This window comes from Glossina fuscipes, unplaced genomic scaffold (assembly GCF_014805625.2).
Source record: "Glossina fuscipes isolate IAEA_lab_2018 unplaced genomic scaffold, Yale_Gfus_2 133, whole genome shotgun sequence".
NCBI lineage: Eukaryota > Metazoa > Arthropoda > Insecta > Diptera > Glossinidae > Glossina > Glossina fuscipes.
The window spans coordinates 2,216,519-2,229,934 of NW_023998476.1; the positions used below are offsets into that span (position 1 = coordinate 2,216,519).

At 34.3% G+C, this 13,416-nt stretch overlaps 5 protein-coding genes and 1 pseudogene across 5 annotated transcripts; 4 read left to right on the forward strand and 2 right to left on the reverse strand.

The window, feature by feature from the left end:
• The first annotated feature begins 2,563 nt into the window (after positions 1–2,563).
• LOC119640974 lies at positions 2,564–3,479 on the forward strand. Its single transcript, XM_038039379.1, has 2 exons — positions 2,564–2,969; positions 3,109–3,479. The coding sequence occupies exons 1-2, from the start codon at positions 2,650–2,652 to the stop codon at positions 3,227–3,229; spliced, it is 441 nt and encodes a 146-aa protein (XP_037895307.1). The 5' UTR covers positions 2,564–2,649; the 3' UTR covers positions 3,230–3,479.
• A 43-nt stretch (positions 3,480–3,522) lies between these two features.
• LOC119640938 lies at positions 3,523–5,651 on the forward strand. The gene is made up of 2 exons (XM_038039307.1): positions 3,523–3,813; positions 3,890–5,651. Exons 1-2 carry the CDS (start codon positions 3,629–3,631, stop codon positions 4,143–4,145), a joined length of 441 nt encoding a protein of 146 aa, XP_037895235.1. The 5' UTR covers positions 3,523–3,628; the 3' UTR covers positions 4,146–5,651.
• LOC119641020 lies at positions 5,366–6,015 on the forward strand. Its single transcript, XM_038039437.1, has 3 exons — positions 5,366–5,498; positions 5,602–5,869; positions 5,931–6,015. The coding sequence occupies exons 1-3, from the start codon at positions 5,366–5,368 to the stop codon at positions 5,971–5,973; spliced, it is 444 nt and encodes a 147-aa protein (XP_037895365.1). The 3' UTR covers positions 5,974–6,015.
• Positions 6,016–6,235: 220 nt separating this feature from the next.
• On the reverse strand, positions 6,236–6,520 carry LOC119640978. Its single transcript, XM_038039385.1, has one exon. It carries the CDS (start codon positions 6,502–6,504, stop codon positions 6,313–6,315), a length of 192 nt encoding a protein of 63 aa, XP_037895313.1. The 5' UTR covers positions 6,505–6,520; the 3' UTR covers positions 6,236–6,312.
• Positions 6,521–6,556: 36 nt separating this feature from the next.
• On the reverse strand, positions 6,557–9,852 carry LOC119640977. The gene is made up of 2 exons (XM_038039384.1): positions 7,087–9,852; positions 6,557–7,001 (listed from the first exon to the last, which is right to left on the reverse strand). The coding sequence occupies exons 1-2, from the start codon at positions 7,389–7,391 to the stop codon at positions 6,854–6,856; spliced, it is 453 nt and encodes a 150-aa protein (XP_037895312.1). The 5' UTR covers positions 7,392–9,852; the 3' UTR covers positions 6,557–6,853.
• Positions 8,785–10,806, forward strand: LOC119641021 (annotated as a pseudogene).
• Positions 10,807–13,416: the final 2,610 nt, after the last annotated feature.

Genomic DNA, 13,416 nt, shown 5'->3' on the forward strand with positions numbered 1-13,416 from the left:
AATAGTTCACACCTAGAGCTTATTCTTCTCAGACCTTCAACGTTGGATATGCAATCTTTTAGAATTTTACGGTAGCACCACATTTCAAAGACTTCCAGTCTGTACTGATTTTTCATGTCCATGATTCTAGGCCACACAAGAGCATACGGGCAAGAGCAAACATACGAGGAATTTCATGAAATGAATACAAAGAAATAAGCTCATTTTCCGACTTGCTAGAATTTTCTGATATTTCGTGTAACCTGACTGACCCATTTCTATTCTTCCTTTTATTTCCACGTGCCTCTCCCTGTTTTTGTGCAACAAAGGTCCAAGGTATATAGACTTGGATATCCATCGTCTGTTGATCCTTCGTATTATCTGCCAGGACGGTTGCGTCGTCCGCATTTCGCTCTTGATGTGTCCGTTAATAATGAATTGCCCATTGACTTTAATGCCTGCTTCGATAGTTTAAATAGCTTCTTGAAAGATTACCTCAGAGCAGACGTTAAAAAGTCGAGAAGGCAATATGCATTCTTGGCGCACCTCTCTGCATATAGGAATATAATTTCATCAAAATCATATCTGCTAAATGAGAAGGAGTAACAGAAAAGAAATCGTCATTTCTGTTAACTGCCTCAGGATTAATTACGTTTCATACAATGCATATTTTTAGGCTTATGAGTTAACTGCTCGAACTTGCTATGTATAATTTGTATATACGCGATAGACGTTCAGTTAAAATTCAGGTTACACCTCGTAACTATTATATTTTTATACCCATCACCAAAGGATGGGATGTATACTAAGTTTGCCAAAACGTTTGCAACACCAAGAAGGAAGCTCCAGACACCGTAGATTAACTACATTATTTAATTATAAATTATGAAAAAAAAAAATTACGATTCTCGCTTGTGTATATAAGATTTTGTAGGGAATACAGTATGAATAATTTAATTTGAAATGAAAGTGAAGCGGTAAATTATATCAATATAGTTCTTATGATAGCAATCACCGAAGGATGACGGGTGTACCTATTTTTCTCACAACGTTTGTAACCAAAAGAAAACTTCACCAAGTATATACATTTTTGATCAGCATCAAATTCTGAATTGATTTAAGCATAGCCGTGTGTCCATCTGTCCGCTCATCCGTCTGTGTAATGTGTTTGTGACCCTGTCCTAGCCGCAAAAATGCAGCTATCGATTTCAAATATGACAGAAATGTTAGAAGTTCGTGCGCGCAGGTTGATATTGAAAATGGGCCAAATCGATTGAAGGACATTGTCTGCAGTACTACGTAAACTGAGAACATCTCTATTTTTTAAAGGTAATAAAAGATCGGTTTTTTGCTCATTAATCGTAAACCACAGTAGAAAAATCTGCAAAAAGTTGAACGTATTTTCTGCTTGTGGGTTACGCTGCAGTACATCATCAACCGCACAAATATACAAAATCGTGGGCAATTTAAAATTCGGAATGCATCTAAGCGTGTCCATCTATTCGTCTGTCCACCTGTCCTTCTGCTTCACTATGTCGTATTTGCGGTTAACGTTCTCCCGTTCGCAAAAATGAAGATAACGTCTATAAATTTACAAAAGAAAGTGAAAATGAAAATCTGTCAAAGGACGCGGCTACAGCGCCCACAAGCCCACGCAACGAAAACTGTGAACATCTTTGCCTGCCTTGTTTTTTGATTGTTACGCAGAAAGTGCAACGCATTCACTATATAAATCCGCTTTTACTCTGAAAGCAGAAAAAAATCGATCGCACCCATCCAATATTATAGACAATGAAAATGTAATTCCTCTTATTTTTGTAATCCTTTTTAAGATGACAATGATGGATATAAAAGATTCGGTCACGATCGAATATAATTTTCCTATTTGTTCTACTTTAGATGTTGATTCCATTGTTATTATATCCTGCATCAGTCGTAGCACAAGTATATATGAGAGATACGTAAATGTACGTCGGCAACATCCCGAATGATTTGAGAAAGACTCATCTTTTATTACGTCTTTTATTGCAGCGAAAAACGTTTGGACAGTGATTTTGAATCTGTTTAAGCTTGTCTGTGCGTGTGTTCGTCTTGTTTTATTCTTTGTTTTTGTTCAATCTGCAGAGAGAGACTACGCCATCATTGAACTTTTTTTTCCAGTAAATTGATTTTGTCACGCAATGTGCGGCATCTTATATTATTTTGTTGAAGCAACATGTCGTCCAAGACGAAATCATCTAATATTTGCCTTTAAAAATTCGGTAATCACGTTTCTGTAGCTTTATCCACTGATGGTAATCGTGTGGTTAATTTGCACTTTGGTTGAACATTTAGTTCGTGTTATTTTATCGACCACTTATGTATATATATACAAATATATATATTTTTTTATTTTGGCCATTTTCTTAGAGTAGAGCAGACACCCTTGCAAAGAGAAGAACAACTCATTTGAGATCTGTTCTTAACATAATTTGTAAAAATGTATAAAATGCTTTTTATTATAAGAGAGAACTTTATCGACGAACGCTAGCAATTTCGTTAAAAAAATGTTTAAAGGAATAACAATTTTAATGATTTTAGTTTCATGAGATCCTCTTTAAAAAGGTGTTCAAATACTTGTTTGGGCGCTCGCATTTTGCGAATCTAAATAACGTAATACTGACTGACAATATGGCTGATGTTAATGCAATTCCATTGCGTACATCGTCCGGTAGTGCTCCAGCTTCATTAAAAAGATTATCGTCGATACGTCAAAATACTATTGATTTCTTGATTGAAGATGAAACGGATTTCGTGATGCCTACGGAAAGGCCAAGATTGTGGTCTACGAAATGTCAAGACGATGGCCAAGCTTATATACGTTATTTCTCAGTAGGACCCAGTACGTATCATATTCGTTGTCCGTTGTGTAAGCAGAGATCAGATGCTGAAATTGTTCAAATGACTGGTGCTTTGGGACAACTGAGTTGTTTATTATCAACCTTATCATGGTAAGCAAAATATGTGAAAAAGTATTGTCTGGCAAACCCATTAACACTGTGAATCATTTCTAAACGAATTTAAATAATGTTTATATGCAAAGGCATTAGTGAGTTATGCGTTATTTTTTTTATTTTCAAATATTTTCAGTTGTTTTCCGATATTCTCACTCTCCTTTGTTTACTTGTGTCTGCAGAGTCGATTGAAGAGTAAACGTGTCTTTTGCAATAAGTGCGGTGGGCATTTAGGATTTTATTATAGGCCCACATGAGTTTAGTAAAAGTTTATTTAAATTATTTCTAAGCAAAATTATTTCTGCGCTTATATAAAATGCTCCTTTTTTTAAATTTTTTATTTGTTACTCATTCATTAGAAATACATTTCATTGTATGTCTCGTATCTATCGCTTATTATTAAATGAGATACAATTTACTGGTAATCATGAAACTTTTGAATCTGTGTGTGATCATTTAATTTGTTATTGTTGAGTGTGCGTACGACTATATATATATATATATATATATATATATATGTATATATATGTGGCGTGGTGGAAAGAAAGAAAGCAAGAAAAGCTGCTAACGGGAAAATATATTTTTTAGTTCTCTGTTAAAGAAACTAATTTTTTTTTTGCCTTGTATTGAAATTCATCGTTTGATTGATCGTTTGCATGGAACATCTAAGATCCTTGGAAGACATTGTGCCAGTATTGCCTAAGAATGTGGGTCATTTACAAAAGACATCCGTCGTTATTGAGTGCCCTTCCTGTAAACTGCGTAATCAAACGAGAGTGGACAGGCAACCTGTGACTGTTGTACAGAAAATTGTGGCCCTTATTAACCGATGTTTGTTCTGGTAAGTTTAGTTTAGACTAAAGCAAATGAATTATTTGATTAGTATTATTATTATTATTATTACTTTTTGGATGCAGCGATCCTATAAAATGGGGCGGACGTCACGATATCAACCATTATTGCAATATATGTGGCTGTTTCATTGGACGCCATATAACGTTGAGCTGGTATAAGCGTCAATTATTCCGCATGCAACGTTCGGATGTCGAGAATGAGAACAGGTGGCAACGTTTTAGGAAAATTGAAAAAGAGCAATTAGATAAAGCTAAACAAAAACATGTAAATTTACCAAAGAACACAAACAAGCAGACGGTGTCAAGTACCCAACTATAACTACGCATTCGATCAACAGATGATCAGTTTTAGTGTCATTGAAAGTTTGCTGACATTCTTTTCTTTTTTTTTTTTGCCCCTCCTTTTATACACGCATGCACACATTCGCCTCCTAATGAACTTGAATAAAAATGTGAAAGTGAATAGATATAAAAAAGCTTCGAATTAAAAAAGAAATTGTCGTGACATCATAATGAGAATTTTCATTTCATTTTAAAATTAGATTAGTGATGAGTGAAGAAAATCAAAGAACAAGAAAAAAATAAGAATTGGCTGCCGAAGTTGCCAAAGCGAAAATAAAAGAAATGATTTTAAATCTGCATGAGAGAGAAGACTATCTACTCATAAAAAGGCATATATTCAAAGTAGACGTTTAAAGTATCGTCCACGCACAAGAGCTAGCTCGGTGCAAACTTTGGATATGCACTGCCATACTTTCGGCATACAAATCCACTTGAAGTATGTTGTGCTTAGCTGGATCTCAATACAGTTCGTTTCATACCGCTATCTTATTGATCGTGAACAATTTGAACAGCCATAACTTTGCCTAGGCCTCTTTTACGTTTATATATTCAAAAGTTGATTCCAGTAATACTTCTGTCTATCCAAATCATCTAGTACGTTATGATAATAGAAAGTTCAGCGGGGCTAGTTCATTGAATTTGTATACACACCTATAGAGGTAAAGAAACGACCATTAAAAGTACATGCATTCAATAATCGGTATGCCTGATACGAAAATTTTTTCCAGTCCTACAGCATTGTAAATTAAATGCAAAGTAGAGTTCATTTCTAGGTTGAGAATCAATAAATTCAAAAGCTACGTCAAATAATTAGGCAAAATACCAGAATAATAGGCTTCTCTATCACTTACAAAAGATCTATCTTCCATGGTTATAATGAATATTAATTAGGTAAAGGAAAAACTTTATGACGTTTTTGTATTAAATATACGTCATTTGCGATGATAATCCGTAAGCTTACTTCTGGCAGAACCTTGAAGCCATCGCTGTTGGTTTTCTGCGAACTTTTTTGCGAACCAAATCAAAGTGGTTTTGTACCGAATGAAATAAATGGTGAATGGATTAGGCAAGCGCTAATCAAGACGGAGGAGGATAGGTCCAGTGAAACTCCACAGTTAAGCTCTCTCAACTTTCAAAACATCTTTACCGATATTTGTGGCTTTTACCGTTGTGTGAACATTGTCATTATGAAAAACGATGACTTCGCTAATTATTAAGACTTTACTTTATTTAAGCGTTTCAACCGCATTACCTGCTGGGGGTAGAATATGGAATCAATCGTCCGGCTGCGTTGGTGCTATTCCCGATGTATCATTCTATTTCAATGCTGGTAAACACATAAAATTACTCTATATGGATTATACAATGTTTTGCTTGTGCAACTTCAACCATCTCATATTGTTATTATTCCCAGGCAGATGATGAATGTTAAGGTAATATAATCGCTAATGTTGTAATTGTTGAAGGCAGCAATGATGGTCGCGTTGATCAGGCGTCTGCTATCGATGAAACTTTAAAGGATTTAACAGCGAGTCCCTTCCATAAGCAATACGGTAGAGAAGAGAAACAATTACGCCATTATCCTGTAGGTCCATCAACCTGTCGCATCAAACGCCCTTTGTGCCGCCAAAGTGCTAATGCTGCTATAATGTGGGCAGCTGGTGTCAAGCATGCAGCTCGTTGCCTATCGCTGTTATCATGGTTTGTTTTGCTTTTGATCTTATAACTTCAAAAAATAAAGAGACTTTTGATAACTTTACAGTTTATTTCCAATATTTGGGATTTTCTGTGCATGTACTTCGTGAGTGGACTGTTTGAATTGCAATCTATGCGTTAGCTAATTAGGAAAACAAGGAAAAACAAAATAAATTAAACTTTCTCGAAAAATTTTCCTTTTGTTTTATTTATTTTTGGTTAGGTTCACACCTTATAAGTATATTATTAATATTTTTAAAAAATTAAAACATGTTTTGTTTGTTTCTTTTATATCTTTTGTTTTCTATATAGTATATTAATTGTCTTGATACGAAAATATTAAACACAAATATTTTTGGTCGACGCACGCATGGCCTATTGGCTCTTATGTCGGGCGACAGAGCGAAGAGGACGTGCGACTATGTTCACTGTATATTGCATGTCGGGCGCTAAAGTTGTGGGCGTCTATAAGTGCCTAAATATTCGCCACAATGCATACAATAGTGACGTCGTATACAAAAGCGAAAGAAGAAATTTTTCATTACAGTTTTGCCATATTGTTTACAGTAGGGGCAAGAGACTTCATGCGGTTCGGGGCCAACGGCAAAATAAACGGGAGGCAATCGTTGCTTTATAATCATAGCGTTGCCTTGAAATCAATTAAAATTTTGTTTATGTGTTTATTATTTTTTCCTTTGTTGCTTAAAATGCACGATGTGGTGAAAAAGTCACGATTTTGTAGAGCACGTACAATAAAACGTTTTCTTCAACTAAATGAAAATATGTTTTAGGAAAATGCTATAGGCATAGGGATAATAATATAGGCAACCTAATCAGAATACAAGAGAGAAGAGATAATTTTCTTTTAAGAGATTATTTAAGAGCAGAAAGCTTAAGAATTTTTTTTATTTATTTTTTAAAATGAAAAATGATATCTAATGTACGAAAATTGCATCGTGACAGGAATTCATTTATAAATGAATTTTCTCATCATTGCTCTGTCAGTTTTTTCGTCTTTCTATAGGGCTCTATTCTCATTGTTCGTCCAAAATAACAGCCGCAATTTCTACAATAATGATTTCGATCGCTCTGTTTACAAGGTATTTTATAATCCATGCAACAACAACAGCAAAATGCTCTGCAATAGACAAAGAAAAGAAAAAAATTAATATATTCTATGCGAGAAATTATCAATTATTTAATTGTTTTATATTCATTCATACACAAATAGACAGGCGAGAGAGCGATTAATTTCAGTTGCCCACCATTTAATTTCATCAACTACTTGACTCATTCCTTCTACGCTGCAACTGGGACATTTGATTAACGCTGGCTCGTTTGTTAAATTCAAAAATGTACCAATCAAAGGCGTGGCAAAGTTATTATAGATTTCTTGTTTTTTTTGGGCTCGCAACATTTTTTCACTTGCTCTTCTTGCCTTCTCATCGATGACCACTTCAACGTTTGGCGGTGATGCGTTCTGCTTCGTCTCTGTGCTGAGTTTGATGGTTGCACTCATTTCGGTCATATTTTAAATTCTGAAACTTCCTTTTCTTTTATATTTTTGTTAGATTGATTGTTTTATTAAATGTCTTCAAAGATTCTGTTTTTATAATTTTTCACCAAACATCAAACAAGTACTAAAGCAAATAAACACATATTAAAGCTTTTAGGCTATGCTGAGATGTATGAAAAAGAAAGGAAAGAGAATGCGTTTGTCTTGATGCTAATGCCTTGATGAAAATGTCGAGAGACAAGAGAAAAAATGTAAGAGGTTTTACTTACTTAACGAGATATTTGGCTAAGTTTTTGCTTTGCATTCTTACCCAAGTATGACAAGACTGCGTGAAATATCTTTACAACCTTTGAGCTTCAGCGTAACATGGGCTCTGTTGTACTTGGTGCCTGGAGGCGCATGCAGTGAAAGTTTACTAAGGTGGTTAAAGAGATTCGCCCATCGATCAATACTCTTTACGAGACGACTTAGAGGGCTTATCCACACGTTTTGAAGTTGCATGCAAAACGCACAACAAATTGCCGCGACTCGCCGCTCTTCCATCGTACTTCCGAATGTTTCCACTGAAGTCGAGTCGAATGTACATAATTACTACTTCCCCTACTCTCCTCCCTCTACGTACAAGCCTTCATGTGTGGGGGGAGATGCGCCCTGAGCAATTACTCTAATATAAAAATAAAAAACTCTTCTATTTGCTTATCCCTTAATACTAAGAACTGAATGTCTTTTGAAAAAGTTTGGACCAAGTAGCGCTTTTTACAACGTTCACAGGCTTATAACATATGAAAGTATGTTAGGGCTTTATGTGAAAAATGGTTTGAATTTATTGATTGCTTTGAGGCTCGGGAACTAGACATTTCTGGTGCAGTGGTTTCATTAATTAAGCAGAGATTTGAACATGTGTACCTATTATTATAGATAGCTTGCAAAACCAGTAACTAAAATGCTCTTGCTTGAAAGTTGAACGCAGGTGGAGAGAGCCAATTGTAAAAGAAAACAATGATCAGCAGCGATGATCTGTAACGTCCAGCGGATTTGATTGTTTACTACCAAAAAGCCGCAATTTATCAAATTAACATTAAAGGCAGTTAGGGGTTTTATGCACATTTCATGCCACTGCCCTCTGCGCTAAGCCGCAACTAACTGCGATAGCAAACAGTCCGTTGTATGCGAGACGTCCTGCGTTGCGAAAAGATTTTGCTTTGAATTGCCGGAGTTAAGCATCATTTCTAATTGTTTTCAAATTCCATAAAAGCGCTAATCTGCTCTGAAAACAATCTGACAGAATTTTTGATTAGAAGACGAAAAATATATTAAGGAGTGATCTGGCGGTTACATTTTTGTTAAATCCCAATAAGGACAAGTACTTCTATACTATGGTAAAGTTATTGTTCTTGTGATCGCCATGTCTGTAAAAGAATTCTTTGAAGGTAATAATGGAAGTAAGCTGGCAACGGGTACCACATATCGCTCTGTAAATTTTTTTTATTTTCTTTGTGCTTTCTAAGCCAAAGTTCTTTTCGGGCTACCAAGTTACCAAAATGTGCAGAAATAGTGAATAAAATATTTGGATTTGCATTGGCGCCGCGATATCGTCTATTCTCCTTGTTGTTTGATGTTTACAGGGGAGATGCTTTTCTTTTTTGAATTTCATTTTTGAAATTAAAAGCAGATCGTGTCAAAACCAAATTTTAGAATAAAAGAAAGAAAATAAAAAAAGTAAGGACGACGCAAAACCGGAAGAATTTAGGAAACGATCCATCTTTGCTAGACCTCCTAAATTATTGGCAACTATATTTTGACAATTTATTTTCTCTTCAGCCATAACAGACAGTGGGCGAAATGAAACGAAAGAAGAAAAGGATCGATTCGTATTTGTTAGAGCCTCATAGTTATGATCAACCATATTTTAAACTTTTTTTTCTCTTAAAGTAAATTAAAAAAAGAAAAAAAGCTTTTAAGAAAAAGCTTCCATATCAATAAACAAAAAGGTGAAAAACTTATTCGCTATTGCGAATACACATAAAAGCTTGCAAAATTTCAGCGTGATCAGGTGTGCAGATGTGTATGTTCAACGGAAGCAAGTTAAATAGAAACTAATAAGCTCACAATTTTTAGATATTATTTTTAATAATATCCAAGCATTGATATAAAATTTACTCTGAAAGTTTATTAAAACCGTAGAGAAATTGCACGGAAACCTGATTCAATTTCGCCTTGCAATACAATTAACATGCGGCATTTCTTTAGAAGAAAGACGGCAATCGACGATTCGGATTAAAGTTATACATTGCCTTCTTACCAATTGCCATTGAAAATAAATTTTTGTTCGCAACAAGTGCTCGAATAGTGTATGTTTCGTGTTAAACGATCAAAGATCTGAATAGAGGAAGACGTTTTTAATGAATCGGAGCAAATCAGATTTCCTCAAACTATTGAATTGAAAAACATTGGCTTTCTGTAAAAGAGATCAACGTGTGTCAATCGTCCAGCTTGTGAAGCCGTTACGCTGCGTGTGATTCGCCTACAAATGGTAACGTGCTGGCAGAAATTTTTGACGGCTTGTAAATTACAGTAAGTTCATGAAATATTTTCACGTTAATACACATCGTTGCTTCTATTACTTCAGCAAAATCCCAAATTTCTGTCATTACGATACCAATCATAGCATATGTAGCATACGTGGTTGTCATATTGACCGTTTTATTAGCATCAATTGTAAAGAGCATTGTGTTTCTGATCTCGCCCGTCGTAATGTGGAAGCCAACTTCTTATTTAAAATGGGAGGTTTTGGGAAGAGTCCGAAAATAGACCTTTGTACCCCAAACGTACCGTAGTATATTTATACGTTCACTTGCTGTTTGGTTCCATTTTTGACGGGAAAATACCACAATTTTGGCCTTGTGCCGTTGATGAAGACATATATGAAAGGAGTCCAAAATGAGGTGTTATTTGCTTCTAATTTCCTACATTCACTCAATAGGACAAAGTACTGTTTTTTACCGTTTTTTGTAGAAAATATTAAAAAGTTCAAAAGAGGAGTAGTCGAGAAAACAGTCTGATTTTATTTATTTTTAATACGAATAGTTTGAAAACAGATATGCACATGCAGTTACTAGACTAAAAACGTGGGTAAATGGACTTAAAAATCTTCCTAAAAGAATTTGTAAGGATTAAGTTATTTCTGCTTCAGCCTAGCTCAACTGACTTTATAAACAGAAAGAAACCCGAAAAAAATTTGATAAAATACAAGAGATGGAAATATGTGTCCATCCGTTTAATTGTCACATATCTACATGTTTCTAAGCGTCATCCATATTGCGGTTATGTTCCACCATGCATGTGTTAGTCTCTTTCACTCTAGTCCATCCGTTATGTCTTAATCCAATCTCTTATTAGGCACGTATTACTAGCAGCAGATACGTGATCCATAAAAAAAAAAAGATTCCCTTATGTTAAATGCTTAAAAACCTACAACTTCATTGAATCTTTTAGGTGTTAAGTACCCAAACATTGAAATAACACAAAAAAATGTGTGCATACCTATTTACCATATTATCTTTATTTTATAAATGCAATAAAAAAAAAAAATTTATTAATTTGAATTATGTCTGAAATTTCACAAATTTAATTTTGCTGCAAGCACTTATTCAGCCACTAATGTTAAGTAATAAGTAGGAAGTAAGAAAAATAAGAATTTAAAATTGAACATCAAAAATAATATTTGGAATTTGTATACTTGTATAACAATACTTGCTCAGATGTATAAGAAGTTTGAGTTCGATATTGTTAAAATGAAATCTGAGTTCGGTTTTTTAAAGTCAGAAAGGAGGAGAAATCGAATTAAGTGCAGTTCAAGCATGAGCAGCTAGTCTTCATAGTCCACACTTCACTTGCTTTCTCTTTCGCAATGACATATATCTAACTTAATATTTGTTACTGATTATAAAACGGGCACAAAGGGCTCTAAATATCCTTTTGTCTCAACAACTCTTCCAAAAAACAAAAGCTGATCAACCTACTTGCTTCAATATATTGCATGATTTTTCTCGACCACAGCTAATTTCGAAATTAACTAAACAAAATAATTTTTGGAAGAAAAGAAATTTCTCATTCTAATTTAAAAAAAAAAAAAAAAAAAAAAAAAAAAAAAAAAAAAAAAAAAAAAAACATTTGAAGCGTATGAGTTATATCGCTTAGCCTTTTATATCGAACCGTCTTCTTTAACTGCCCCTGATGTTGTTTCCTTCTTGCTATTTGTAATTTGATTTTTGTTTTAGTTTTTACCTATGTTTATATATGTGAATTAGTACTGATCAATACAAACATATAAATCTGAACTGAAACTATTTTTCATTTCTTTCGCCTATTTTACCTTCCAACCACTTGGAACTTGAAGGGAAGGCACAGCATGACTGATTGTCATGCCAAAATTTTATTGCTTACTTATAGAACAATTGAAACTAATAACAAATATATTTTCTCGTGAGAAATAATAAGTTTACGCTTAAACTAACAAACTGCAAGCAGTCGTTCGCACAAACGTATGCAATGTTAAGAACGTTTGACATGTTGACAAAATTAATTAAGTTACAATTGCAATGCAATGTGGTCGCTTCTTTATTTGTGCATTTACTCTTTTCGTTTTTCTTTTTTTCTTTGAATGAAATTAAAAATTAGATGTAGCAGCATATTACTCATATATAATTAATGTTCTTAATATTACATACAGTTTTGTATGCATATGTTGTTCACATTTTTGTATATACAACTGATGTTCTTCGTAATACATACACATACACGTACTTATATAAACATATACATATTTTTGCATAATAGTTAGATTGAAGAATTCAGGATTGGCATTACTGTATAATGCATAATTATATTTTGGCCCAAATGGTTTTGTATTACTACGTCGAATAAACAAATAAATACATAATAACAGGTAGGTCTGTCTATAATCCTTCTAGTTATTGAATACGTCGAGTGTAACCAGCAAGCTTTGAGATACATCTTCGATCGACAATCGCTGATTTACACACACATTTTTATATTAATGCGATCGTTAAAAAAATGCTTATCGCAGTTTAAAAATGTTCATATAGAAAATTCCGAAATGCGTAGCGTATGAGTAATCTGAGATTTTGTTGCCTTGTTGCAAAGCAACGAGATACATGTCACGAAATACAATGGTATTGAGCAATTAACAGCGTAAGCATCATTTCTAGCTATCCTAAGGCGTCTAAGGCTCTAAGACGGAGCCAATATGTGCTTTTTTTCGCGGTCGTTTTCATGTAAGTAGAGCAGTGATACGGATAGTTTTAGAAATCATTGGACTTAGAATTCAACGCAAAATTTTACGATGCGCGAATCTTTTTCCCAGAATATTTGATTTATTTTGAGAGACTTTTGAAGACTCTTCATTTTTTAAAGCATTGTCATACATGAACTCGTCAACCACGGTACCATATTCTGCAATGTTGAAGTTGTGATCGTTAATAATAATCAGCAGAAATTTAGTCGCAGACTGTGTCAAACTCGCTACAAACAACAAACATGTACATATGTTCTCATTAAATATAACCCAACGAATCAGAAAGTATTTATTTACTCGCAACAATTCAATTAATATGACTCAGGCTGTGCATGCAGATCAAAATTTTCAATTTCTCCTTTACATGTCAGTAACCCTAAGGTAATCTTAGTATTTCTGGAATAAACATGATTGTTGTAAACATTCGTTTCGTGAAATACCTACTCATCCCGTCACTGAACGAAAGAGTATAATTGGTTTGCGCTTGCAAGTAGCCACTAAAACGTCGCCAAAGTAATACGGGTGACGGAGTACCCATAAGTAATCTATTATTTGCAAAGAATATGTTTACACTTTAGTGCAGCAATGCACCGACCTGCGCTGAGAAGTAAACACGTATTCCTTATGCTATCGAATTTGTTGCCGAGTATTATTAGGTTATTGGCGCTTCGGTCGCAGACGACAGCCTTCACATGCAATCTCATATTTTCAGCGGCTTGA